General features: G+C 39.6%; 1 protein-coding gene across 1 annotated transcript in view; it reads right to left on the bottom strand.

The window, feature by feature from the left end:
• Positions 1-986: 986 nt before the first annotated feature.
• AFF2 (AF4/FMR2 family member 2) overlaps positions 987-27,750 on the bottom strand; it is a 647,635-nt gene continuing 620,871 nt past the window's right edge. The window contains exons 19-21 of the mRNA XM_040323795.1: positions 21,990-22,039; positions 12,233-12,441; positions 987-2,238 (exon numbers count right to left, since the gene is read on the bottom strand). Coding sequence (XP_040179729.1) covers positions 2,117-2,238; positions 12,233-12,441; positions 21,990-22,039 — 381 coding nt within the window. The 3' untranslated portion in view covers positions 987-2,116. The remainder of the gene's footprint in view (positions 2,239-12,232; positions 12,442-21,989; positions 22,040-27,750) is intronic.

Here is a 27,750-nt window from a genome sequence, read left to right as displayed (position 1 = left end):
TTGGGTAAAATAAGTATAGCTTCAATAAGCCCCCCAGATTTTTGAGTCTCCCCCAAAAGAAGACAGTTAGGAGGTATGTAGTGACATTCATATTCCTTGGTTTATAAAATAAAATATATAGCTTTATAAATTTGACAACTGTGTATCATTACTGTGTATCATTTGAATAAAATAATACCCCAAACACCTTTGTGCTTTTGTGCTTTGATTTTAAAGTCCAACTCCAGATATTTTTTTCAATTTTTTTTTTAAATGGACTTGGAAAAAATAAATACTTATATCAAATATATATTGCTGTCCATGACTACTGGGGAGATTTCAATATTTCCTATCCTTCTGACAGCCTGTGACAGTAGGATAAGAAATTAGAGGAGTTTTCATTACTGAGGAAGAAAGGCAAAGGCAGTAAGAATAATCAGAGAGGAGAAGATCAAACACCTACCCAGATTCTTTTTTATTGTAGTCTTTGTTCCCACTGAAGAGAATTCCCATCACTTTCTATCACAAATTAAAGGAGGAGAAATCTCTCCAATTGGGACACAGACCAAAATAAAAACTTGACTGGGGTTTTTTGCTTTTCCCACTCTATCCAAAAATGGAAAAAAGTGTCGGGAGCTTTGCTGTTAAAATACTGAAACATACAGTATCATGTTAATTTACATTAACATTTTCAGCAGCAGAAGGTATGGGATTAAAGCATATATGGTTCTTAATCTGCGGTAATTTTAGAATACACTGGTTTAATTTATTCCATTCAATTTGCTTCATAAGGAAGGTAGCCAATGTGAAAATAAATAGAAATTCAATCATTTCTATAGTTTTTAGCGCAAAAGTCTATCAATGCTGATCCTATTGTCGTGCATTTGTGTCAAACTACTGATAACCCCACATATTATAGTTTTAATAAATTAATTTTAAGTTAATAATACAACCAATGTCTACCCTTTTTTAGGGAACTTTCAGCATAAATAATACACTAAACATAATTACAATGCAAAGAATGATTCTTGAAAAGTAATAGTACATTGTCCCTTAGAGGTATCCTTTTCATTATACCATTTGAGTTACCAATATAATCCATTCCAAGAGCATCACACTTATTTAATACAATGGTTAATACTATGGCCTTTAATTTGTTGCATTGTGGAAAGAACAATGATGCTCAGTAACCCACAGCAGCCATTAGGGTTTGATTTTTCAGCACTTTGTTGTAGGCAGTGATATTGTACATTATTTATGATTAGTGATTATGGATTACAACAAAGTTTGAATGACTGCAACTTTATGCAGACAAACCGGTTGCTGCAGGCTACTAAATTTGCACATCGCTGTACCTTATTGATGGAAACTGTTAAAATGATGTGAAAATCCAGTTTACACCTATAATTTCTGTTTTGTTGGTTTTATAATATAAAATATTATTTATTATTTCCAAAGCAAGTTTTCAAATAGATGAAGAAATGGGCAGTACAACAAAATGAATATGAATTAAATGAATACAAAAACAACACATTTGAAATCATTTAAACAGCAAACTGTTCCAGTTGGTTTTGGTTCAGTGAGTTCTACCATAGTAAACATGGTTATTCTGGCCAAATGGCTTTATTGTAATACTGACTGATCTCTTGTCTTTCAGCGGTATTAAATATATAGTGTAGATTTTATATTATGGGGCTTAATTGGTACTTGTTTAAATTATTTTTTTATGGCAAATAACTTTTCTGCAAATGTAATACTCAAGATCCAATTTTCTGAATTAAAGTGATTTCACAAAACACTTATGTACCTAAAAGGTTTTGTTCCAAATCTTCACAAAGTGCATCACATTCTAAAGTAAAGGCAGTGAAGACTAAAACAATATTTTTTAAACATATACTGCTTTATAAAGCACATAGGTACGGAGATCCAATAGGTGGAAAGGCATAAGATTTGAAAATTAATGGTTAAATCAATTAATGCTACGGTGTGATATGAATTCCCAATGATGTTAAAATCCACTTCCAAGAGACATAATATAAAAAGCTGAAATTACGGTACATGAGTGTATTTCCACCAGCGACTGTCTTTTTGCCGGTAGAGGTAGAATCCAGGAAATGTATGATGAAAAGAGTAGACACTACAATAACTGCGCTTCAATGCGTAGCCAGTGAAGTCCTTGTCGAACAAAGCGCACCAAGTCGGTCATGGTACTGTGTTGTGTTAAGGGCTCCATTACCGTATCTAGTTCAAGAAAGAATTCTGTAATGACAAAAAAACGGATTTAGCAATCCAATGCATATAATTACACATATCTAAACAATATGTCCCAATGTTACTAAATTAATTGGTATCATTTTTTTTTTTTTAGTAATTACAAGGTTATATGATGTTAAAAAACATAATGCTTGCTTTAAAATACAACAATGAGCATTGAGCTGTTGTTTTTTCACTGCTAACATTTAGGATAATTCTGCATCCAGTTTAAGGTTTTTCATAGAACACGGGTCGATTTACCAAATTTTAAGAGTGCAAAATCTGGTGCAGCTCATAGACACCCATCAGCTTCCAGGTTTGTTTTGTCAATTGAACAAGCTGAAGTTGGAAGCTGATTGGCTACCAGGCACAGCTGTGACAGATTTTGCACTCTCCAGTTTTACTAAGTCAACCTCATTGTTTTTTTAGATTTATCCCTTAGGTGTCCTTTTATGAAACTGCGGTAAAATACCGCTATTCAGTTCTCAGGCATTCTCAGAGGAGATCGCTGTCCTCTGAGTGCCTGTTTATGAAGATCTGTAGATCGGTTCTCATGTTGAGATGAGAAGTGATCCACAAACGCCTGGAAACTCCTGAGAACGGCTTCTCTCACTATAATCTTGCGTGATGTAGCGGGATTACAGTATGAGGAAGTGAAAAATACAAAAGTTGAACACGAATCAGCACACATTATACACCACATATTAATAAAATAATAAAGTTACATTCCCACCAAACAATATACATTAACCCAATTATTAAAAACCATTGTAACATTGTTTTTATCAATATTTAAAGATCATACATGTGCCTATTTAAATGTGAATGGTGTATAGTAAATGAATGGAATCCCATATATGTAATGCAGCTAGCTATACACCATTCATATAAATGAAAAATACATTTATAATCTTTTTTTTTTTTTTTTAATAAAGTATACAAATATAAACTCTGTATAACTGTAATAGAACAGTCCATGGGTAAAACCATAATTTAAGGTTTACAATTTTTTTTTACTAATAAATAAAAAATGATATAAAAATGACTTTAATAACAGCATGTTAATGCAAGTAGAATAATATATATATATATATATATATATATATATATATATATATATATATATATATATATATATATATCTATCTATCTATCTATCTATCTATCTATCTATCTATCTATCTATCTATCTATCTATCTATCTATATATACACATAGAAATAAACACACACACACACATATCTATATATATAAAACTCAACGTGTGTGCATGTATGTTCCAGCATCACGTCCAAACGGCTAAAGATTTTAACATGAAACTTGGCACACATGTTACTTATATGTCAGCAACAAACATAGGATAGATAGGAGGACCGCCGCTCCAGGTGAGCACAAGCAGGTAATCAAATGTCCACTCAGGAACCACACGGGTGCTGGCAATGCGTAGGATTATGCAAATAAGAGAATAGATGGACAGCCGCACTCCAAATAGGTCTTTTAAAAGGAAGACGTGCTCTTTATTTAAAAAGGAAAAATGCACAGCATACAAACAGCAAGCAGTGGGATGAACAGCTGATGCGTTTCGCATTAAAAAATAATGCTTAGTCATAGCTGAGCTATGACTAAGCATTAGTCTTCCTTTTAAAAGACCTATTTGGAGTGCGGCTGTCCATCTATTCTCTTATTTGCATAACAAACATAGGATAGGTGGTTTAACCCTTACCCACCCCCATTTGCCATGGTCGGGGTTTTTCTTTAAAGTCCCATTCAACTCTATGGGAAATACATGTTACTTCATAACTTCCAAACGGCTGTACATATTTCGATAACACTTGGTCACATGTTACTTATATGTCCACTTAAACTATAGGATAGTTAATTTATCCCTTAACTACCCCCATTTGTGAGGGTCGGGGTTTTAGTTTAAAGTCCCATGCAAATCAATGGGAAATGTATGTTCCCACATAACTTCTGTACGCCTAGAGATATTTCAATAATACCTGGTACACATATTACTTATATGCCAAATAAAAATATATGACAGTTAAATTAACCCTTACCTACACCCTTATATAAAAGATGGGTATATTTATATTACTATGATTTTCCTCCCCAAAAGGTTAAGATAGGAAGACCGGGCAACGCCGGGTATTCAGCTAGTATATGCTATATGATGATGTGTATATATATATATATATATATACACACACACACACTATAAATTCCTAACCTGCTCATTTTGGGGTGTGTAATAGTGGGGAAGATGTGCTCTGACTTTACAGGCTCCTCGTGTGTGAAGGATGGAAGTCAAAACACTTCCTTCTTCCTCCACAATACTCAGCAAGCTTTGCGCTTCTCTCTCTGATTCTCCACCTCTGAGATGGTGAATCAGAATGTGAGAATTCTGTCACAGATCGTCAGTGAGGTGCCGAGATTGCACCTTCATAAACTGGCCGTTTCTGTGACAGTCAGTTAAAGATTCTCACTGTGCTGCGATAATTATCAGTGGAGAACATGTTCTCCGCTGATTACCTCAGCTTCATAAACTGTTTATGACCTGAGATCAGCGGTGAGACTTGGGATCGCCGCTGATCTCAGTTTCATAAAAGTACACCTCAACAACAGTTTTCACAGTTCATTTGATTTACCTTCATTTTTCATTTTACTTGGATAATAATGCATAAATAGAAGTGGTTTGTTAGTTACACTAAGGAAAACGTGCCTTGTTTTCAGAGTCAATATAGCTCAAGGTAAGCAAAGCACCCTATGTAGATACCTTAAATTTCATTTATTAGAAGATACCACATTTTAGAAACTCTTACAAATCTAACAAATAAAACATGGAGAAAGCACAGTCAATTACCGGAGAGAGAGAATTTTAGTCAGGTGTATATCCTTGGGGTTTTATAATATTAACCATACAGGGCCTATGTGGAATCTCATTTTCCAAGTGTAGTATCAAGTATTGTGATTGGTTGCTATGGGCATAATGGAAAACGACATATTTTTCGTGAGGCGGGTGGAAACCAAACTTTCACAAATATGGCACACTGCTTTGAAACTATATGCCAACCAACCCAAATTCCTAAACGTATTTTTTAAATATTGTTAAAGCGGATCTCCCACGCCAGATACGTTTTTTTTTATTGGCTATGTAAAACTTAAATTACCTTAACCTCTGCAACTCATGTGTCCTGTCTCCGCCGGCCGCTCCGCCGCTTTGCAGTGTGAAATACAACGTTATATTCCCCCTTCCGGTGTAGGCACCATTTTAACTGTGGGAATAAGCCCACAGCACGGCACTTCCTTTTCCAGGTGGATGCTGATGTCCCAGCATCCACCGCTAGATCTCGCGCATGCGCGCGAGCAACGGGGACCATCGGCTTTGGCGTGTGTTGCCATGAAATCGCGCGATATTTTGTCTAACATGGGAAGAATACGATATCAACGGAGCTATGAAACGAGCTCCCAGAAATCACTGCGCGGGACAGGAAACGAAGAGAAACCCGAGCAAAAACCCGAGGAAGGCAGACCGGAAGACCATCTAGTTTTATGGTACTGTGATTATTATTTTTTTTTTAAATATCGGTTTCTGCATAGTATTATTAATGTATTAATTATGCGATCATGTTAAATTTTGGGTGGAGATCCGCTTTAATAGCAGAAACAATTGTATTTAACATGTTTATAATATTTAAAGTGAACCAGCCAATTGATAGTCCCATGGTCTGTCACATGGCAGCTGTGGGGGAGGGTCTTTAAACCCATCTAGGCACAGACTGAGCAGCTCAGCATGGAAATTTCATGGGGCTTAGTTGCCTGACTCTGACAGGTGTATGGGCAGTGAGTAAGATGGTATGAGAAAGGTAGATATAACTGGGGATAGCAGAGGTAGCATATTAAGTGAACCTATTGCTTTGCCTAAAATGAGAAAGGAGCAGGTTCACTTTGACTATATTACAGTCTCACATAATGTGCTAGTCTTTAATCATACATTGGTGCTGTTTGACAGTAACAAAAGTGTTACCTGCATATTCTGTTCAAATTCCCATAAGGAACCTAAATGAAAATAACAACCACTACTTCATAATATGTCTGTGTATAATTTTATTGGATACATCAGTTTGACAATGCTAAGGTTGAGTTAATGCGATGTATATATCTTGCTAGTGTTCCTATGTTTAAAGTGTAATTTAGTACAGAGGGGCTGGTTACTGTGTGACAGATGAGTGGTTTCCTGTCTGCTTATGATAAATGTGCTGAATAGCAGAGCAGATGGGTCTCAACAAACAAAGCATTTATTCTTCATTATTGCCCTTAGTTGTTTTTGTATACAACAACTATATTTTATTTTCAGTATCAGTACACATTACACTAAAAACGAAGAGTGAATTGGTGGAATATGATTTATTTTTTATACTGGGCACAGTGTGGCGTATTGACCGGCATAAGTAATTTCATATTACCAACCAGAGGATGTAACCATCCAAAGACCAAAGCAGACATTAAATGACAGCATTTATCTTGCTTACTTATGGCAATCTAACCAATAAACACAGATCCAAGAACTCAGATTATGTTAACCAACAGCCAATATCATTTTTATAAAGGGTTTGGCCATGTAACTCTTTTTGGGAGGATAAGTACTAAATCTGGCAACGCAATGTCCACCTGACGGATTCAGTCATGGACAAGATGCCACATATTGACTACCTGAGTGATTTCATCATAGTTTGTGCTATCTCAGGACCCTGTTTATCCAGTCATTTGATATATCCACACAGAAAGTTTCTACCATATTACTAAATCTATTAGCATGCTTAATCATTTTCCTACTGATTTTTTGACAAATAATTGTAAAATATTTGAACAGTTTTGCATCTTATAATATCTTTTCAAAGACCGGCAATAGGTAATAGAACCTGGAAGCTCATTGGTTTCTACCGTGTTTCCCCGAAAGTAAGACCGGGTCTAATATTAATTTTGTCCACAAAAAACACACTAGGGCTTACTTTAGGGGTAGGGCTTATTTATGGAATGTACACATTTTACAAAGATTCTGTGTCCCCCTGTCACCCCCCCCCCCCAACTGTCAGGTCAGGAGTCATTACGGTATTTTGGGAAAGACATCTTGGCACTATATAAGGTGCAGTACCATAGAAAATACCTTTTACCGTAGGGTATACAGCTCCCTGGTGTACCGGTATTCACCTGCTCTTTTTTTGTCATCCGGGAGGAGAGAGTGAGAGAGAAGAGATCCCGCTCACTGAGGAGGAATGTGCTGAAGACTTCAGGGGGAGGAGAGAAGGAGTGGGAAGAGCCGAGGTCACCTGTCATCGGCTCGCTCCGTGCAGTAAGAAGGGACGGGCTGAAGATGTCAGGGGGGAGGAGAGGAGGAACGAGAAGAGCCGGCCTGCTGCTTACAGTAAAGAGGGACGGGATGCAGACCAGGCGAGAAGAGGACGGATCAGCAGTGGCTTTAAACATAACGGTACCATATTTTTAAACACAGTAATAAACGGAAACACTGCAGCAATGTATAGGTTTGAAAAAATAGATTTTTAATGAACTTTGACTAGGGCTTACTTTCGGGGTAGGGCTTATATTGCAGCCCGCCCCGATAATCATGCTAGGGCTTACTTTCGGGGTATGGCTTACTTTCGGGGGAAACACTGTATGCAGAAGTGAGCCTGATTTTGCGCTTTTCAGCCATAGTAAATAAACCCCATTGTGTACTTAAAAGTGGGTTATGCCTGTAATGATATGAGTGACCATCTTAAGTGCATGTCTATAGAGAACAACTGAGTAGAAGTGTGAGTTACAACCACTCATATTTTACCCATCTAGTCCAAAGGCATGACTTAAACATACAGATATCTGATATTTTGCCATAAGTTGCACACACAGAATTTCTTATGTAGAGGCACAATTAAAGATATAGCTGTGAAAGTTTCAGAGAGTGAAGTGATAATATAAATTTCTCAGGTTTGGAACTTGCAAGGTTTTATTTAACCTATACATTTGATTAAACTTTTCATTCTGTCTTTTCAAATATATCGCTATAGTTCCATGTCAACTGAGAACTTGTGTCATCTATTGCTATCTATTTTTTACTTCTTTTGTGTGATCTTCATGTATAGAGCTCTGTGCTAGCCATTTTCTAAGAATCAGGTTGTTTTACATTGATTAGCTGAAATGTGAGGCCTCGTACACACGACCATTTTCCTCGACAGAATCCATCAAGAAACTTGGTGGCAAAGCTTGTTTGCCGAGGAAAACGGTTGTGTGTATGTTTTTTGTCGAGAAAACTGTTGTGTATTTCGACGAGCAAAAAAGAGAACAAGTTCTCTTTTTCCTCGTCTGGGAGTCTCAATTTCCTCGTTGTGTTTCTTGTCGGGCTGGTTTACAACGAGAAACATGTTTGTGTGTATGCTTAGAAACCTGCGAATGCTCAGAATAAAGTATGAGAGGGGAGCACACCTTTGGTAAAAGTAGCGTTCGTAATGGATATAGCACATTCGTCATGCTGTAACAGACTGAAAAGTGCGAATCGTCTCTTACCAAACTTTTAGTAAACATGCAGTAACATGAGATTAGCAAAAGCAGCCCCAAGGGTTGTGCCAGTGGAATCAAACTTCCCCTTTATAGTGCCGTCGTACGTGTTGTACGTCACCGTGTTTGAGAACGACAAGATTTTGTCTTGACACGCAAAGAAAGCTTGTCAAGATTCTCGACAAGCCTGACAAGGAACTCATCGGAAAACAATGTTTAATTTACGACGAGTTTCTCGGTCATGTGTACGAGGCCTGATTACTGAAAACTTTAGCCTGTGTTGATGGGGTTTGCATTGGTGTCTATGACATAATTTTGAAATGCTTCTGAGATCATTTGGAATTCATTGATGGATTCATGAGACCTGTAGTTGACCTCCTTCTGACCTATATTTGACATGCTTCAAGCAAGTTTTGCATTCTTATAGATCTGTATGGGAATGCAAAACCTTGTTAAAATATTGATGAATCAATATTGATGTGTTGTGTTAGAAAGGTTAATTTCCCATGCTTGGTAGGTCAGTCAGTCCTCCCTCACACTTTGCATCTTGAAATCACAGTTGTCCTATTAATGAGCATCTACAAAATAAAGATAAGCTTAGCCATTTGTAAAATAGCTTTGTATGAAGGGTTTAAAGTGAAATTGTAATGTTAGTGAGTGACGGCAACTGTTGCCATTATGTGCATGTATACACAGCATACTTGCATATTATGGCAAGACTTACCTCAGGGTTTGCTATTCTCCAGTTCTGACAGGTTTGCACTTCCTGTCACCAGTGCTGCCATTTTATTTTGCATGTGCATCGTTTTTCGCCTTTTGTGTGCTCATCGATGATGCTACTCTTGCATACACATGCTGCAGTTACATCATCCCATAAATCAACTCTATTCTCTGCATTTTATAAATTTTGTGAGCGAGTTGGGAGTGTTTATTGCAGTTTTCATATACCACAGCCAGTGTGCACAAAGAAAAGAAAAACAATTGCTTGGAAACGGGGGTAAGAGCATTTGGACAACAGTCTCCTTTGCCAAAGAACTATACCTTCTCTCATTTTTTAGGGTTAGTTCTGTTTTACATTTTCATCTACCTTCTCCATGCTATGCAAATACAGGTATAATGTTACATTTATAAGTGAACATAAATTAATCTAATAATACTTTATACCAAAAATATATTACTAAACATATAACAATTTAATCAGTGGATTGAAGACTCTTAACAGTGAAACAAATATTTTACCAGGTGCTTTTCTTTTACTGTAATATTATATTTAATTAATTTCATGCTAGATATTTAGCACTATAACACACTGTGCTAATTACTAGATTCATAATATTTCATTTTAACATCAAAACACCCTACTGTGGAAATGCTTCTAGGTTTACATGGGAATTTTAACAATTCGGCATAATGCCTATAATTATGTTATTAAGAAGATGTAATTTTAGATTAAGTCAGTTTTGTCTTTTTTTCTAAATAGTTATTAATGAAGACAAATATAATTATTACTTTAAATGAGTGGCTGTGTTGAATACATAACAAATTATTGATAAACCTATAATCCTCTCGTCTTCACTAATTATTGTCATTTGATAAATTCTGTTGTCTTGTTTGGAGCCTTTAAAAATGTTGCAAATTAAAAAATGGACCTAGGTCCTCGGAGCTGTAGAGAGTGCATTGTTTTTAATCAGAAGGCTGGCACCTTTACTCTGGTAGGGGATACACTATTGCACAGTCACTATGGCGGACTACCTGGGGGGATTTACAGCCTGTGTGTGTAGTATGCAATTATGGATGCTGCTAGGTACATGTTTATTTATAGAATACACTTGTGCAAAATATGTTTACACATCAATGATATGGTTTGCATTAAAGTGTATATAAATCTTGATAATTAACTTTCATTATTTGCTTGATTTGGTCTGTTAAGTAAACTATTGCAAGTATTTTGTATACATCTGTTTCATAACTGCAAAAAAATACCCAGTGATCCGACCAGAAATATAGTGAGCTAAGAATTTCCTGTTTTCTGCCTCTGCTATTTAAGATACGCTACGCCGCTGTAACTTACTTTTTGTTGGTTTGAATCCTGAAAGAATTCTCGCCGCAAGTTACGGCGGCGTAGTGTATCTCTCGCGGCGTAAGGGCGCGGAATTCAAATTCGGCGGGTAGGGGGCTTGTTTCATTTAAATGAAGCGTGTGCCCGCGCCGAACGAACTGCGCATGCGCCGTCCCTAAAATATCCCAGGGTGCATTGCTCCAAATGACGTCGCAAGGACGTCATTGTTTTCGACGTGAACGTAAATGGCGTCCAGCCCCATTCACGGACGACTTACGCAAACAACGTAAAAAATTCAAAATGCGAGGCAGGAACGATGGCCATACTTAACATTGAGTACGACACTATATAGCAGCTTTAACTATACGCCGGAAAAAGACGAACGGAAACGATGAAAAAAAATGCGACGGCCGGTCGTACGTTCGTGGATCGTCGGAAATAGCTAATTTGCATACTCGACGCGGATTTCAAAGGAAACGCCACCTATCGGCCGCCGAAAAATTGCATCTAAGATCCGACGGCGTACGAACACGTACGCCTGTCGGAACCATCCGAGATGCCGTCGTATCTTGTTTTGAGGATTCAAAACAAAGATACGATGCGGGAACTTTGAAATTACGCCGGCGTTTCAATAGATACGCCAGCGTAATTTCTTTGTGGATCTACCCCTTAGGGTTTACAGTCACTTTAACTCTTTAGTGCTATAATCCAGAGCAATCAGTCAGGAACCATCTTGTCATTTTTCATAGTGAAGTGAGATCTGCTTGGTCCTGCACTTAAGAACCCTTTATTGAATAAAGCTGATTGTTTCATACATATTGCAAAGAGTGGTCTATGACTGTGCAATTTCCTGCAGATCTCTTATGCTAACACTAAATTGACGATACATGGCTAGAATTCAAACACTGCCAAAACAAGGGCGTGACAACAATTATGATTCCTGTGATCCCTAATACTTCATTTATTGCTATAACTTTGTTGACTAATTTTGATATCACACTGACATGCTTTAAACATGTTAACAGTTCTAAAGCTCATGCAGTTCATATCAATTAATCTAGTTTTAAGTTGGAACCTCCCTTTGAGTAAAGAGTGTCTTACACAGATATTTTGACTTGGGACAACAAATTCTGTCTTACCCGTACATTGGCTGTCAAAGAAACATAACCTAGATAGGGAAATGGCACAATCAAAGGGCCCACGAAGAATAAACATACAGCCCACTTGATTGTTTATTTTTCTTTCAGACCCCAAACCTACTGCAAACAGTCTCCAAGATGTAATATTTTGTAGTGAAGAAAAAATAACACCAAGGGCTCATTTACACTTACTTAAACCTTATGGGTATGCCTGACAAATACAGTAATAACTAAAGTGTGTTGGACGCACCTTTATTTTCTCTTGCAAGCTTGTCGGCCATGTCCCAGTGTTCATAACTACGCAATACATTGTTGGTGATATTTACATGACTAGCAGCCATGTGGTGAATACGCTGTGGAATAGACACTGTGCCTGTAGAAGAGGAGCCTGGGGCTACTATGCTGTTCCCAGCCGATCCTACTGGAGATGGACACATTGGAGAAGGGGTCTCTGTATTCCTGAAATAAAGCAGGTTCATGTGTTCAGATTTGTTGCCCTTTACCAAAAACATGGAATAAATGTTTTTTGATACAGTAGAAACAGCAATACATTCAGCAGTCTGTCAATGGTAAGCTTAACCAGTGCTGAGAACAAGCTAAAAGCCTGCAGCCTTCATTAAAAATGATAATTCTCTAATCTAAAGTACTCCTGCCTTGACACCCAACCTCATTCATAAATGAGCATAGAACCTAACAGCCTGCTGAATGCCATACACTTAATTTGTAACCTGTCCCTAATAGTTTTATCTTCCATATTCCTAAAACATAATGTATGTAAATGAGTTTCTCTTATTTGCTCTCTTAAAGCGGGGGTTCACCCAAAAAAAAAAAAAATTAAATTAGATCTAGCATACTAATGATACTAAGGACATTTATTTTCGGGAGGTCATTTTTTTTTCTCTGTACATACCTTTATATCCTGATTTTGTCCAGGGCTTCCGGGTTCCGATGACTGCGGGACTGGGCGTTCCTATCCTTTGGTTCGATGATTGACGGCTTGTGAAACAGGTCCTCTGTCGCACAACGCGCATCAACAGATTTCCGGAAATAGCCGAGCTGCAAGTCGGCACTATACGGCGCCTGCGCAGTCAGCTCTACACGGCGGGCGCAGGCACCGTATAGTGCCGACTCACAGCTCGGCTATCTCCGGGAATCTGGTGACGCGCGTTGTGCGACAGGGGACCTGTTTCACAAGCCGTCAATCATCGAACCGAAGGATAGGAACGCCCAGTCCCGCAGTCATCTCGTGCTTGACGAAAATGTACACACGACCAGTTTCCTCGGCAAAAAAATATCTCATGTGTAAAAGGCCTGAGAGCCAACAAACTCATTGACTATACACAGATACTGATTGTGATTTAAAAAGCCATGAATGTGGGAAATTAACCTTTAATAGCTTAATCTATGTGTGCCAACCTTCTGTGACTGTACCAAGGCCAAACATTCCAGGGTATGTAAACGTTTTATCAGGGCCATTTGGGTGATTTCTGTTTATCATCATGATTTAAAAATAATCAAAAAAAAACCTATGTGATAATAAATGTCTTTATGTGATTGCTATCCTTAAATAAAAGACAGCTTTTTGGCATGATCAGTCATATTTTAAATATTAATGCCAACATTTTTACAATTTATGCCATGTTATTTAAACTTTTGAGCACAACTACCGTATTTATCGGCGTATACTGCGCACTATTTTGCCCTGAAAATCAGGGCAAAATCGTGGGTGCGCGATATACGCCGATACCCGCTTTCCCGCCACGAGTTTGAATACTGCACCAGCATATACCGAGCGCAGTACACTCGTGTATCTTCGGGCAGTCTCGGCGCCTCTCGCGCTGACGTCCTGAGCGTACAGGACGTCAGCGAGAGAGTTGCCGAGCCTGCCCGACGATACACGAGTGTACTGCGCTCAGTATATGTCGGCGCAGTATTCAAACTCGGCGCAGAAAACGAGCGGGGAGGACGCGAGGAAGCCGCAGAAGGACGCCGGACCCGACGAAGAGGACACCCGAAGCCGCAGACGGACGCCGGACCCGACGAGGCCGCCGATGGACGCCGTGCAAGACACCAAAACTGTAAGTACAAAACATATTTTTTTCCACAGGAATTCGGGCAACTTTAGGGGGTGCGCGCTATACGCGGGAGCGCGCTATACCCCCGATAAATACGGTATATATATATATTATAGTACAGATATTAGTATATTAACTTGACCACATTTCTTGATTTCATCAAAACATTTTAGAACATTTTCTTCTAAAATCTAATAATAATACTAAAGCACACTACTGAAGCAAAAGCTTCAAACAGCATCCATGTGAGTAACCAAATGAACACTTGAAATCCTTTATGTCTTTTTCTTTTTTTTTTTTTTTTTTAAATCAGAACCAAAACAAACATGTATTATACATTCCAGCAAGGTGCCTCTTTTCAGTAATGTTATGAAAAGGCTGCTGGTTTCCCTTCAAATTCTAAAGCTGTGTTCAGATGATTCACATACTAAAAGCTTTAGCATTTTATTTTTAATCGCAGTTGATAAAGGTGAAATAAAAAAGAAAAGGGGTTATTTTTTTTCCTTTATTCTGGTTGTTCTATTTTAAAGAGAGACAACATTAGACCTCTGGATTTCTGATAGTTATTATGAATTTCTACCTGCTGCCAAATTCTATCAGTGCTACTGGTAGCCAGGAAAAAAAAAGATCTCAACAGATAATACAAAACCTATTATTTTAGCATTTTGGGAAAACCACAATGGCAATTTCCTCCAAACACAGCCAGCGTGACCGTCATCGTGCGACTCATAAAAGGCCCCTGCTGCGTCTTATTGTCAGCAGAAAGCAAGCAAGAATTACAAACATTTCTATACAATTCCTTCGGAAATGGTATGGGAAATTGTTTGTAATTACAGATGAGTCTTTCCATAGTGTTTAGCAAAAAAAAGAAAAGAAAAAAAAAATGAAAGGCGTGTATTTGGTGCAGAACTAATACTGATTACAGAGAGGCGCTTAATTCCATATGAGGTGATTAGCAATCACCTGGTGCCAGAAACCTGCTGGATATGAACAGGCCTTCGCTCTCATACACATAGACAGCGGGATGTCAGCAGTGTAGAAACTGCTTCTAAATTATACTTGATAATTCAACTCCCTGAAGAAAGCCAAGGCACTCTCTGTGTCTCACTTTTATGCTGCAGCTGAACGGCTTGAGCTAGTTTTTAATCTATGCACATGTCTGCCACATGCGTCCAATTGGCCGTTACTTGAAACTGATGAAAAATCTTCTAGTAATATCAGGTTGTCTTTAAAGCCCATCTCCAGGCAAATATTCGGACTCTATTGCAATGTGACAAAAAAATGTTAGCATGCCCTCATCAAAGATGTTGTGGTTGTGTGTATATATATATATATATATATATATATATATATATATATATATATATACTGTATATACACTCACCAGCCACTTTATTAGGTATACCTTGCTGGTGCTTCTACCAGCTCGCTTGTATGATCTGACAGAGACTCTTTACCAGGTGATCAACTGTGTTTAATCACAGCTGATCATGGTGTAAACAGGAAAAGACATTTATCAGCTCCCCTGACAAGGGTGGTGATTGATTGGTTGATTATCAGTGCAGGCCCCCCGAGGATGCCCAGGACCACCAGGGACACCACCAGGACCACCAGGTGTGGCCACCAGGGATGCCCACCACTTATGATCACCAGGTATACCACCCATGGCCACCAGGGATGCCAATCGGTGCACATAATTGATGCCAATTAGTGCCCACAATTGATTCCAATCAGTGACCATCACTAATGCCTGCCAGCGCCTGCCAATCAGTGATGCCCATTAATGCCATCTATTAGTGTACATCAGTGCCACCCATCAGTGTTCATCAGTGCCACCTATCAGTGCCATCTATCAGTGCCCATCAGTGCCGCCTATCAGTGTTCATTGGTGCCGCTTTTCAGTGCCCATCAGTGTTGCATATCAGTGCCACCTATGCGTGCCCATCAGTATTAGTGCCCATTATTAGTGCCCATTGTTGTGCCACCTCACCAGTGCCCATCAGTACCACCTATCAATGCCTATCAGTGCTGCATATCAGCGCCACCTATGAGTGCCCATCAGTGTCGCCTATCAGTACCCATCAGTGCCCCTTTATTAGTAGCCATTGTTGTGCCACCTCATTAGTGCCACCTCACCAGTGCCCATCAGTGCCACTTTATCATTGCCCATCAGTGCAGCCTCATCATTGCCCATCAGTGAAGGAGAAAGCTTACTTATTTACAAAGTTTTCGGTCTTTTTTTATTTGTTTAGCCAAAAAAAATCTCAGAAGTGATCAAATATCACCAAAAGAAAGCTCTATTTGTGGGAACAAAATAATAAAAGTGTTGTTTGGGTACAGTGTAGCATGACCGCGCAATTGTCATTTAAAAAGCGACAGGCTTGGGCAGTAAGGGGGGGGGGGTGCCCTGTATTGAAGTGGTTAAAAAGAAAGTGTAAAATAAATAAATAAATAGAATAAACAATAAAAAAAAACGATTTTAAGCGCCCATGGTCCCCAGCAGTCTCTATGACTTTTGGAGGCCCGGGCACGACATTATGACGTCACGTCTGGCCCGGTACTACTGTGTAATTGGCTGAAAAGCCAAAATTGGTTGTTTCGTTTTTTTCCCTGTGAAACTATAAAAATAGAAATAAAATAAACAATAAAAAAAAAAAAATTGTCCAGAACGTAATGACCACATTTGTCAAACCACACATGTGAGGTATTGCTACGAACGTTAGAGTGAAAGCAACACTTCTACCCCAAGACCTCCTCTGTAACTCTAAAATAGTAACCTGTAAACATTTTTAAAGCGTCGCTCTTGGAGATTTTTAGGGACTGAAGTTTGACGCAATTTTAAACCATGACATGTTAGGTATCTATTTACTCAGAGTAACATCATCTTTCACATTATATAAAAAAATTGGGCTAACTTTCGTTTTTTTTTTATTCACAAAACATTTTTTTTTAAACGCGTATAAAATACCTTGTGACATAAAAACGACCACCATTTTATTCCCTAGGGGCTCTGCTAAAAAAAACATATATAATGTTTGGGGGTTCTGAGTAATTTTCTAGCAAAAAAAAAATATGCGTTTTACATATAATAGAGGAGTGACAGAATAGGCCTGGTGTGGAAGTGGCTAAATACTTTTGGACTACTACTGAACATTCCACATTGGTTACATAGATTTAGGCCTTTTACACACGCTCATTTTTCTCGGCAAAAACCGAGTAAACCGAGCGTGTGTACGAGGCTTTCAGGTTTCTCGTCTGGAAATCTGCCCAGAATCTCGACGAGAAAAATATTTTTCTCGTGGTGAGATTCTCTGCAGTTTTCTTGCCAAGAAACCTGTTGCTGTGGAAACCCGCGCATGCTCGAAATGTCTTTGACGCATGCGCGGTAGCTTCCTAGGCATAGGTAGGGTGCAGCAAGATGGCGGCGACGGCATCGAATGTGACGAGCGCATGTTTGTCGCACGCGATGACGTCACCACGTTCTTTCCTTTCAAGAGAACCGCGGTTCTTTTGAAATGAGAGTCTGTACACTCGGGCGGCAAGAGATTCTTGCCAAATAATTTTTTTCCTGATGAGATTCTTGCCCGTGTGTACAGGGCTTAAGACTCTCTCCATCACTGTAAGCTAATCTAACTATCTCCATATTCTGTTACTCCTAATTACTTCCCTATCCTGTCAATACAGTTCTGCATTTAGTATGCAGACCAAGCCCTCATAGTCTGATTTACCCTTTCATGTTGTACTTACTGGGAGCTCACTTAGCATAGAATAACTCCAGTTGGACTGAAACATTCGTTTTGTAAGTTTTAGATTTTTATGTAAGTGAACTAGGTGGTTTTTGATACATGATCCTACAACTGTTTTATGTAACCTGCAAAGGTTAAAAACCCATCTTTGCCAGATATGGATCATTTTCACCACAGTGTTAGCAAACACATTATGGGGCAGATCCACAAAGATCTGCCCCGGTGCATCGTATATGAGATACGCTACGCCGCCGTACCTTACCTGGCTTTAGTTTGAATCCTCAAACATTTTGCGCCGTAAGTTACGGCGGCGTAGTTTATCTCAAGCAGCGTAACGGCGCGCAATTCAAATTGGCGATTAGGGGGCGTGTTCATTTAAATTAAGCGCGTCCCCACGCCGAACGAACTGCGCATGCGCCATCCCTAAATTTCCCGCTGTGCATTGCGCTAAATGACGTCGCAAAGACGTCATTTTTTTTTAACATAGACGTGAATTACGTTCATCCCTATTCACGAACGACTTACGCAAAAATAAAAAAAATTCAAATTAAACGCGGGAACGACGGCCATACTTAACATAGCAAATCTAACTATACGCCACAGAATAGCAGCTTTAACTATACGCCGAAAAAAGCCGACTAGAGACGACGTAAAAAAATGCGACGGGCGCTCGTACGTTTGTGGATCGTCGGAAATAGCTAATTTGCATAGTCGACGCGGAAAACGACATGAACGCCACCCAGCGGACGCCGAAGAATTGCATCTTAGATCCGAAGGCGTACGAAGACATACACCTGTCGGATCTAACCCAGATGCCGTTGTATCTTGTTTTGAGGATTCAAAACAGAGATACGACGCGGGTAATTTGAAAGTACGCCGGCGTATCAGTAGATACACCGGCGTAATCGCTCTGTGGATCTGCCCCTATATTTCTATAGCTAGACTGCACAGAACTGGGCTTTATTGATATTATTAAACCATGTAGTGTGGATGAAAAGTAATGACTGATTTGCAGTTATCAAATAAAAAGGATCAAAAACAATTCCTATGCTTGTCCAGAAGGAGAACACTGAAGCTGCCACATTTAGGACATGGCTACCTACATACCAGGCAAGATGCATGTTATTAAAGTGTAGGGTCACATTGCCTACTGGGAGTAGGAAACTTCTAGTTTGCTGGGTACCTAGTATAACCCCACAATCATCTAGCTACTCTCTCCATTCAGGCAACATTTAAAGTGATTGTAAAGCCTTACATATACCCACTGAAGTTACTCTGTGATACACAGAGATAACACAAATCCTTTTATATAAGTTGTACCTTTCTATCTACAGCTTCCTCTTCTTTAAAGCATTTCAAAGTATACAGTTTACACAGAATTTCTGAGCTTCAGCAGGCAAGGAAAAAAGCTCTGATGTCACACACTGCACAGCACAGAAAGGAGAGCTGAGTGTAATCTGAGACCTGAATGGAGGGAAAGCATACACCCAGTAAAATTGTGGTGTAGGTTATAATATATATCTAAGTAAAGTTTATTTCCATAGAGGTATCACCCTTACATGTGTACAGACCAAAATTCCAAATGGGGTAACAGGACTTTAAATACACCACCAGGAATGAATACATCAAAAAAAAATATTTTAAAAAAAGGTTATATTTCATGTATTCAAGTTCTCATTTACTGTCCCTAAAATTACACCAATATAGTGTGGCTTATAATTATTATTTTAAGCTACACTATATTTGTGTAATTTTAGGAACAGTAGATGTCCACCCGTATACAATAAAAATAAGCATTTTTTAAAACATAATTTCTATGTTGATGTATTTATTACCGGTAGTATATTTTAGATCCCATTACCCTTTCTGGAATATTAGTAGGAAAGTATACACATCTACACAGTCTCATAGAGAGGCTATGACCAGCTGTGTGCTGGAGGGGGTGCAGGGCTGTCTTCTAGCATTGCGCTTTGTTGGGATAAATGATCAAAGTGAAGATAGCAGAGGGAGAAGAGAAAGTCTAGAAATCACATGAAGTGCTATGGAATAAGGCTAGTAAACACATTGCAGGATGTATTGTTCATTTTTTTTTCATTTCAGAGGTTTACAACCACTTTAAAATATCTTGCACAAATATGTAAATCAAACAATTTAGGTAAAAAGGTTTTCAGAATGGCAATGTCACTTACTCTTAACCGAAAGCTGAATACTTTTTAGTCTCCCTATCTAGCAGGTATAAAATGCAGATTAGGTGCACATACCTCCAGCAGCATTACAGAGGAAGTAAACCCTGATGGGTTTTACTTCCTCTTTTGCTCGCTACAAAGCCTGCAAATGAAATTGCATACTAGCCCATTATGTGCCACTTACCTGCAAAAGAATCCAGCGATGTCCCCAGTGTAGCGTCCATCTTCTGGCCCCTCTTGCTCCCGGGCTGCGGACTCCGGCTCTGTGATTCGCCAGAGCCGCGTGACGTCACTCCCGTGCATGCGCATGCGCACGGGAGCCGCGATTAATGGCACAGGCTAGGGAAGAAACGGCACAGGCTCAGGGAAGAAACGGGAAGAAACAGCACTTAGTTTAGTTTCTTCCCCGCGCGTTGGAATTTTCGGTGGACTTCAAGTGAAATATCTCCTAAACGGCGCACTTTTTTTTGGAGATATTTCCACTACCTATAGGTAAGCCTTATTCTAGGATTACCTATAAGTAGAAGTCCAAAAAGTGGGTTTACAACTACTTTAATTTCTCCCTATACACCTGAATCACAGGCTGTACTTAAAGTGGTTGTAAACCCACTTTTTTTACTTTTACCTACAGGTAAGCCTAGAACAAGGCTTACCTGTAGGTAAGGAGAATATCTCCTAAACCTGCACGGTTTAGGAGATATTCCCCTCGCAATGCACCGCTGATTGCAGCGGCGCATGCGCAGGGGGGATCTACGGCGAAAGGACCGTCAGCCGCCGGACCTTGCCGAATTTAAATCTCCTGTGCGCATGCGCGGGAGTGACGTCATCGCCGCTCCAGCCAATCACAGCGCTGGAGCGGCGATATCTGGAAGGCACGCCGAGTCAAGATGATATCTCGCTCGGCGTGGACCAGGTAAGTTCTACACACCTTGTTCCGAGGAAAGTATTTCATAATGAGCTAATATGCGGTGCATATTAGCTCATTATGACTTTTGCCTTGCAGGAGAAAAAAAAATAAAAAAATTTGATCCGCTTTAACCGGCAAGGAGCTTCCTTCTAGTAACACTCCCACACAGTCCATTTGGTCAGTGAGTCAGCCCAACATTGTGATGGGCCAATAGATATGCAGGGAAGCAGGAAAAAGAGGTTGTGATGATACCAAGAAGTGTTGGAACTTTACCAGCTAGAAGGGGCAATAAAGCAGCTGTAGGTTTATCTAAGTACCTCTAGATGCAAATACTTTATACTTGTTGGCAGCATATTTTTTTTTTAAGTGACACATACACTATTAAAATAATTTCTCAAGTTTTAAATGTATTTACTGGGTCCTCTTTTTAACATATTGATTTTACAACAGGAGACAACAAATAATGTTACAACTTTACACTTGTTCCCTAGTTACAATGTATTATTCAACAATGGAAATTAGGGCACTTTTCAATATATTTTGCACCAGAGCTGCCCTAGTTGAGCTTCCTTTTGTTCATTATTACCCACCAGAACATAATTGCATTCTATTAATTTTACAGATTATGTTTAAAGCATGGGTATATCATCATTAAAATAAAGATTGATTAATTTGATAACTGGCTTATTAAGCATCTTCATATTTTAACCACAATTTAGGTTTCGTTTTATTTCATAGCACTGTCCGTATATCAATGAATTATTCATTGTTCTTTCATTACAGAACCAATCGCTAAAAAAATCACTGCTATGGAGGTTAACTTTACTTTGACTTTCTGAAATGACACAGTACTTGCTATCTAATTAACAGTGGTTTTATGACTATCATTTGGTTTAAGGACCAAATTGTTCAAGAATTTTAAAGCAACCCTGCATTAACTTTTCAGACATTTTGGGTGGTTGACTTTGACTTTCTGATATATTTTTCTATAACCTGAGAGCTGACCTTCATTCCTCCACCATCAATGTTGTATTTTACTCAGTAATAATTCAGTTTTATGAACGACCACTTAGAAGGAAAAAAATCCACTTACTTCCCATTGCCTCCCCATGGAGATGGCGCTTGTGAAGATTTGGATGAGTTCTGTATTAAATGAAATTAAAGGTTAAGCAATAAATGCTAATTTTTACTGTCACTTGATCTTAGAATTGTGTAATAGTGTAATAACAAGAATACAAACTACATACAGGAACCAGAAATGTCTTATTAGCTGCAGCTTTTACCTTGATAACAAATCACATTTACATTTTTTCTATACTTAAATACGTGTAAAGTATTAATTTAATAAAGATTTTTAAGAAAAATTTGAATTTCTTATTTAGATGAGGAATGTTAAAGAGGAAGTAAACCCTCTAAAGCATTTCTTAAAAAAAAAAAAAAAACCCTGCAAGAGAAAGGCATAATGAGCTAGTATGCATAGCATACTAGCTCATTATGAATTACTTACCTGAGATCGAAGCCCCCGAAGCGACTCTCGTTCCTCACCTCTGTTGCCACCATTGAAACCCGAGTTACTTCCAGGTATCGCGGCACCGGCACTGTGATTGGCCGAAGCCGTGATGACGTCACTCTGCGAATGCGCGCGGGAGCCTTGAGTGAAGGCAGGATCGCCCTCAGTGGCGGTCCGTCCATAGGGGGCGCATGGGCGCCACCCCCCTACAAAGGCAGTCACAAAAAAACTGGGCCCTTTAAAAAGTCCTTGCACTATGTGCACTGTGCTCGGGCGCCGAGCACAGTGCCCCGTGGGTAGCGTGATGTCTGTGCAATCCTGTGATTGCAGACGAGACGCTTCATTTGCCTGTTTTAGCCCTCCCCGTGGCGCAATTGATTGCGCCGTATTGCTCCCATTCATATAATTTGTGCTGTGCCTGCCCGCTGTTGTTTGATTGGCAACGCACCGCCCTATGACTAGGATAGTGCTTTGCATCTGAGTTACAACGTCACTTCTGATTTATCTGTGCCAGTGATAAACCGGAAGTGACGCCGGTGGCACACACGGTCTGAGCGGAGCTTTGCACACTAAGTGCGTCTCTCGGTCTCTGGTGCCCCCGCTGTGCCTCGGTCATGCTAGGATTTAAAAAATAAAGAAGAGTGGAAGTGACCCCCATATCTGCTCCCCGCACTGGATTTATGAGCGATGCTGCTGCTGTTGCTTCCAGGGGAAAGGTGAGCAGGCACTGGAGGGGTCTCAACTTCTTTTCCACAGGATCCTGTCTTCTTCTCTAGGGGGTCCCAGCTGCTTCTCTGGGCTCTGGATGTTGCAATATTATCTCTTATCACTCATTGCAGAATTCCAGTGTGTAGCAGATATCTGTTGTGTGGATATTGGGGTGTATATGACGATGAGGATTGAACAGTGTAGATATTGGTGTGTGTATGGCGATGTTCTAGATTGATGCCCCTTGTTGGTTGTCAGCAACAGTAAGAAATAGTAAAGGGGTTCCCAAAATAACAATAAAACCTAGAAGCTGATTGGTTACTATTCACAGCTGCACCAGATTCAGTGTGCACCAACTTTGGTAAATCTCCCCTAAGAGTCAAGCATGTACATGAGAAGGGCACTCAGTGGATGGTTTTCTGGCCAATAATTTTCCATGGGGGGGGGGCTGCAACTGAAATCCATAAGAAAAAAACAGTCCCAAAAAGTCTCGGAGCTGCACTGTTGTAGACACAGTGGGGTTGATTTTATAAAACCAGAGTGCAAAATGTGGTAGCCAATCAGCTTGTTCAATTAAGCTTTGACAAAACTATGCAGAGCTGAACCACATTTTGCACTCTCCAGCTTTCATAAAGAAACCCTTGTTAAATATAACATCTATGCAGACACTTAACAGGCAGCTGAAGTTGGATACACCAATAACAAGCACTATTTGACCATTCCCATCGGCTATAAAGATCATATCCTGGACAGTCATAACTACACAAATAGAAATGAAAAATGCTTGTAAAATTGATCATTCTCCATTTTCAATGAAATCGTCAAATGTCAGAGCCCTGCATTTATAAAATGAAACAAAGAGCAGTAGCACATAATAATCAATCGGGAATTGACTTTTAGTGCAAACAAATGTAAGCTGTTTTTATATTATTTCCATAGGCTACTTAGCAATAGTACATTACTGTCTCCATACATGAGAGTATCATTAAAAGTCTGTAAATTTATAATAAATATTTTTTCTATACTTAGCATTAACTGGAGAATCCCTATTTTCCACAGACATGTGTGTGGGAATATGGTTAATAATGTAACGGCTTACAGGGTATGACTCTGTCAATATCTGCTTATCATCATAGAATGGCTAAAAAATACCTGAGCCAATTTACCTAGACTTGGGCAACTGTCTATTATAAGTAAAAAAAAATAAGGCTACTTTCACACTGAGGTGTTTTTCAGGCACTAAAGGGCTAAAAATAGCGCATTGAAAGTGCCTGAAAAAGGCCTCCCCTGCCACCCCAGTGTGAAAGCCTGAGTGTTTTCACACTGGAGCTGTGCACTTGCAGGACAGAAAAAAAAGGCTATTCACCGCTCCCACAACACCCCTGCCATTGAAATCAATGGTCAGCGCTGCTGAAGCTTTTAACCCTTTTTTGGCCACTAGCGGTGGTTCAAAGTGCCCCGCTAGTGGCCAAAAAAGCCACTAAAATTACGGTAAATTGCAGTTTAAAATAGCGGCGCTTTACCGCCCACACCCCCCTTGGTGTGAAAGTAGCCTAAAGTGGTTGTAAAACTTCTTCTATAACCAGTGAAGTGAATAGCCTCAGATGATACAAAGAGATAAAACAAATCTCCCTACATATGTTTTAAATGTATATCTGCTGTCTTTCTCTTTCCACCCTCTTTAAAAAGTGCAGATTGTGTTACAAATCTTTCTTCCTCATTCAGCAGTGGGTGTGGAGTCTGGGCTTAAACTGTGTGAGAGCTGATTGGAGGAAAGGCACACACCCCCACTCCACATAGAAAGAGGAACAAAGTAGCTTGCAGAGCTGTACTGTGAATAGAAAAGCTCTCTGCTTATCTACCTCTAAGCTCCCTCTCTGACACAAATTTTCAGCTGCTGTTATCTCCTGTGTCTGAAAACTTGTCAGAAGTGACTCTGCTGATAACAGAGGAATGAAGCATCAGAAGGACACGGCACTTAGAGGTTTGAAGAGAGATAAGTAAACACTACATATATATGTGCCTAGGTAAATTTTCATGAATGGGGTTTACAACCAATTTAAAACTGTATGGGTTTGCTGTCCCTTAAAATCAAAAGGACTATCATTAGAGTATTTAAATTGATAAGGTTGTTTGAAATGTAATACTGCCACATCTAATTATTTGTTCAACATATTTTTGGTAATACAAATTGCAATGAGCGTATATTGATTTGTTTGCGTAAAAGTTATAGCATCTACAAAATAGGGGAAAGATTTATGGCATTTTTATTATTATTATTTTTTTACTATTAATGGTGGTGATCATCAATTCTTATCGGGACTGCGACATTATGGTGGACAGATTGAAGATTTTTGACACATTTTTGGGACCATCGACAATTATACAGCCATCAGTGCTATAAAAATGCATCGATTACTGTGTAAATGTCACTGGCAGGGAAGTGGTTAACACTAGGGGGATATCAAGGGGCTAACTGTGTTCCCTCGTGTGTGATCTAACTTTAGGGGGAGGGGACTGACTAGCGGAGACGATGGTTCGCGGGAACGTCACGACCTGCCGCAGTATAATGATAGTTGGTCAAAAACAGGTACCCATTCCCCCTCCCCTGGAAAGGTGCCAAATGTGGCACCAGAGGGGGGAGGAAGCAGATCAGCAGAAGTTCCACTTTTGGATTAAACTCCGCTTTAAGATACAATTTAACTTCAACTGCCCTCCACCCTAATAGGCCCCAATGTACAGTATATATATTTGCAAAACTGTGAAACTGATTTTATTATTTTTATACTGTAAGCTTTTTCTTGGACAGGGACTAAAGTAAATGGTTTATATACTCTGCAAGGCATGTAGGGCCTTCACAGTGACACATAAAGGAATAAAGTATTTATGTTCATTATACTATAATCTGGAATTTCGCACCTAATGGCTGGGCCAAAAAACATGGTTGGATAACCTGCACTCATCTACATTTGTTTAAATGATTCACTTTGTTCACAAATTGTTAGCTTTTTACAGAATTATCCTACTTGCAATGTTATTAGCCCACAGTTAGGTGATAGAATGCTGAAAGTGAATTAAACCCTTCAATGTAATGTTTTTAAAAAAAAAACTGTTACTTTTCTGGCATGCTAGGAATGCTAAATGTCACATTTGTTTGTGATTTCAATCAAACTGTCAGATCATCATATGGCTGAAGTTATAACTGATCACATGTTCAGCACCATGGCAGTTGCAGATTAAAGAGGATAAGATGGCAGCCTTATTAGATGAACAAAATAGGAGGGGTTAGTTCTGCTTTAAGCAGTACTTTACAGAGTTACACTAGGAAAAGTATTCCGGGCTGGTGGGCGGAGCCTAGCGGGTAGGCAATGCTGAGCTAGAGCTCCGCTCTGTGACAGAGATTGACCCGCAAATAACGGAGGAACACCGTGGGCATAATCACCCAGAATACTGGGCAAAGCTTCAGGAAGGGTGAGAGAACATTTTTATACGCTATGGTGCTGAAAGGAACGAGAGGAAAGGGGAAATTTCTTCACAGCAGCAGCGCGCAGCATCCCCAGTCTCCTCAGCATCTCAAAATCACCTCAGAGAGAAAGGCACCAGCCCCCTCTGAGGGATTTACCTCAGTGAAGCAGAAAAAGGCCAGCATTAAAAGCGCAAAACAAATGGCTTCTCTCAATACTACTGTCTCAGATAGTGAGGAGGATGACAATGTGACAAACCCCACAGCAATATGTCACAGCACAGCGGTACCCACAAGTCTCCTGAGGCAATTTGAAAAGATGCTGCACAAGGCGCTCCAGACCACTTCAGATCAGATAACAAATAGTCTGACTAAAGAAATTAGGGAGCTTGGGGGCCGCACAGAAGTACTTGAGACTAAAATGGATGATTTAGAAGCTTACACTCAGGACTGTGTATCTGAAATTGACACCTTAAAAGAGGAAAACTTGATATTGCAAAATAGATTGGAGGAATTCGAAAACAGAGCCAGGAGATCAAATTTGAGGTTCAGGGGACTACCGGAATCTATCATTGACCTAAATGGTACAATGTTGGCACTGTGTCAGGAAATATTACCTGGGATACCAGCTGACAGGCTGGAAATGGACAGAGTTCACCGAGCACTAACGTCCAGGAAGGCTGATGGTCCCCCTAGGGACATCATAGCTAAATTTCATTTCTATCGAACAAAGGAGCTGATTCTGCAGACCACCAGAGAGAAGAGCAAGCTAACTTTTCAGGGGAATGAATATCAAATCTTTGCGGACATTTCGCAAATGACAATTAACAAAAGGAGAGAAATGAGACCCCTCCTATACGAATTGCAGCAACGCCAAATCAAATATCAATGGGGCTTCCCTTTCTCCCTGCGATTCACCTGTCAAGGCACAAAAATTGTGTGTAGAACACCAGCTCAGCTTCAACAGGCCCTGCTGGACTTCAAAATAATTGACAGACCTCCGTCGGCAACTGCAGCCCGCAGAAGATCAGCTTCCACTTCGCCACGGGACAACTCGCCGCTTCAGAACCACAACAATGGCATCCAGCAATTACATAAGAGAGGCAGATTTGTGGAACAAGCACAGGAGCAAGAAGACACGATGGACTGAGCTCTGCAAGCAAGTCAGTCTTA

Source organism: Rana temporaria, chromosome 9 (genome assembly GCF_905171775.1).
Source record: "Rana temporaria chromosome 9, aRanTem1.1, whole genome shotgun sequence".
NCBI lineage: Eukaryota > Metazoa > Chordata > Amphibia > Anura > Ranidae > Rana > Rana temporaria.
The sequence above is the reverse complement of the archived record's forward strand: the minus strand, read 5'-3'. Positions and strand labels throughout refer to the sequence as shown.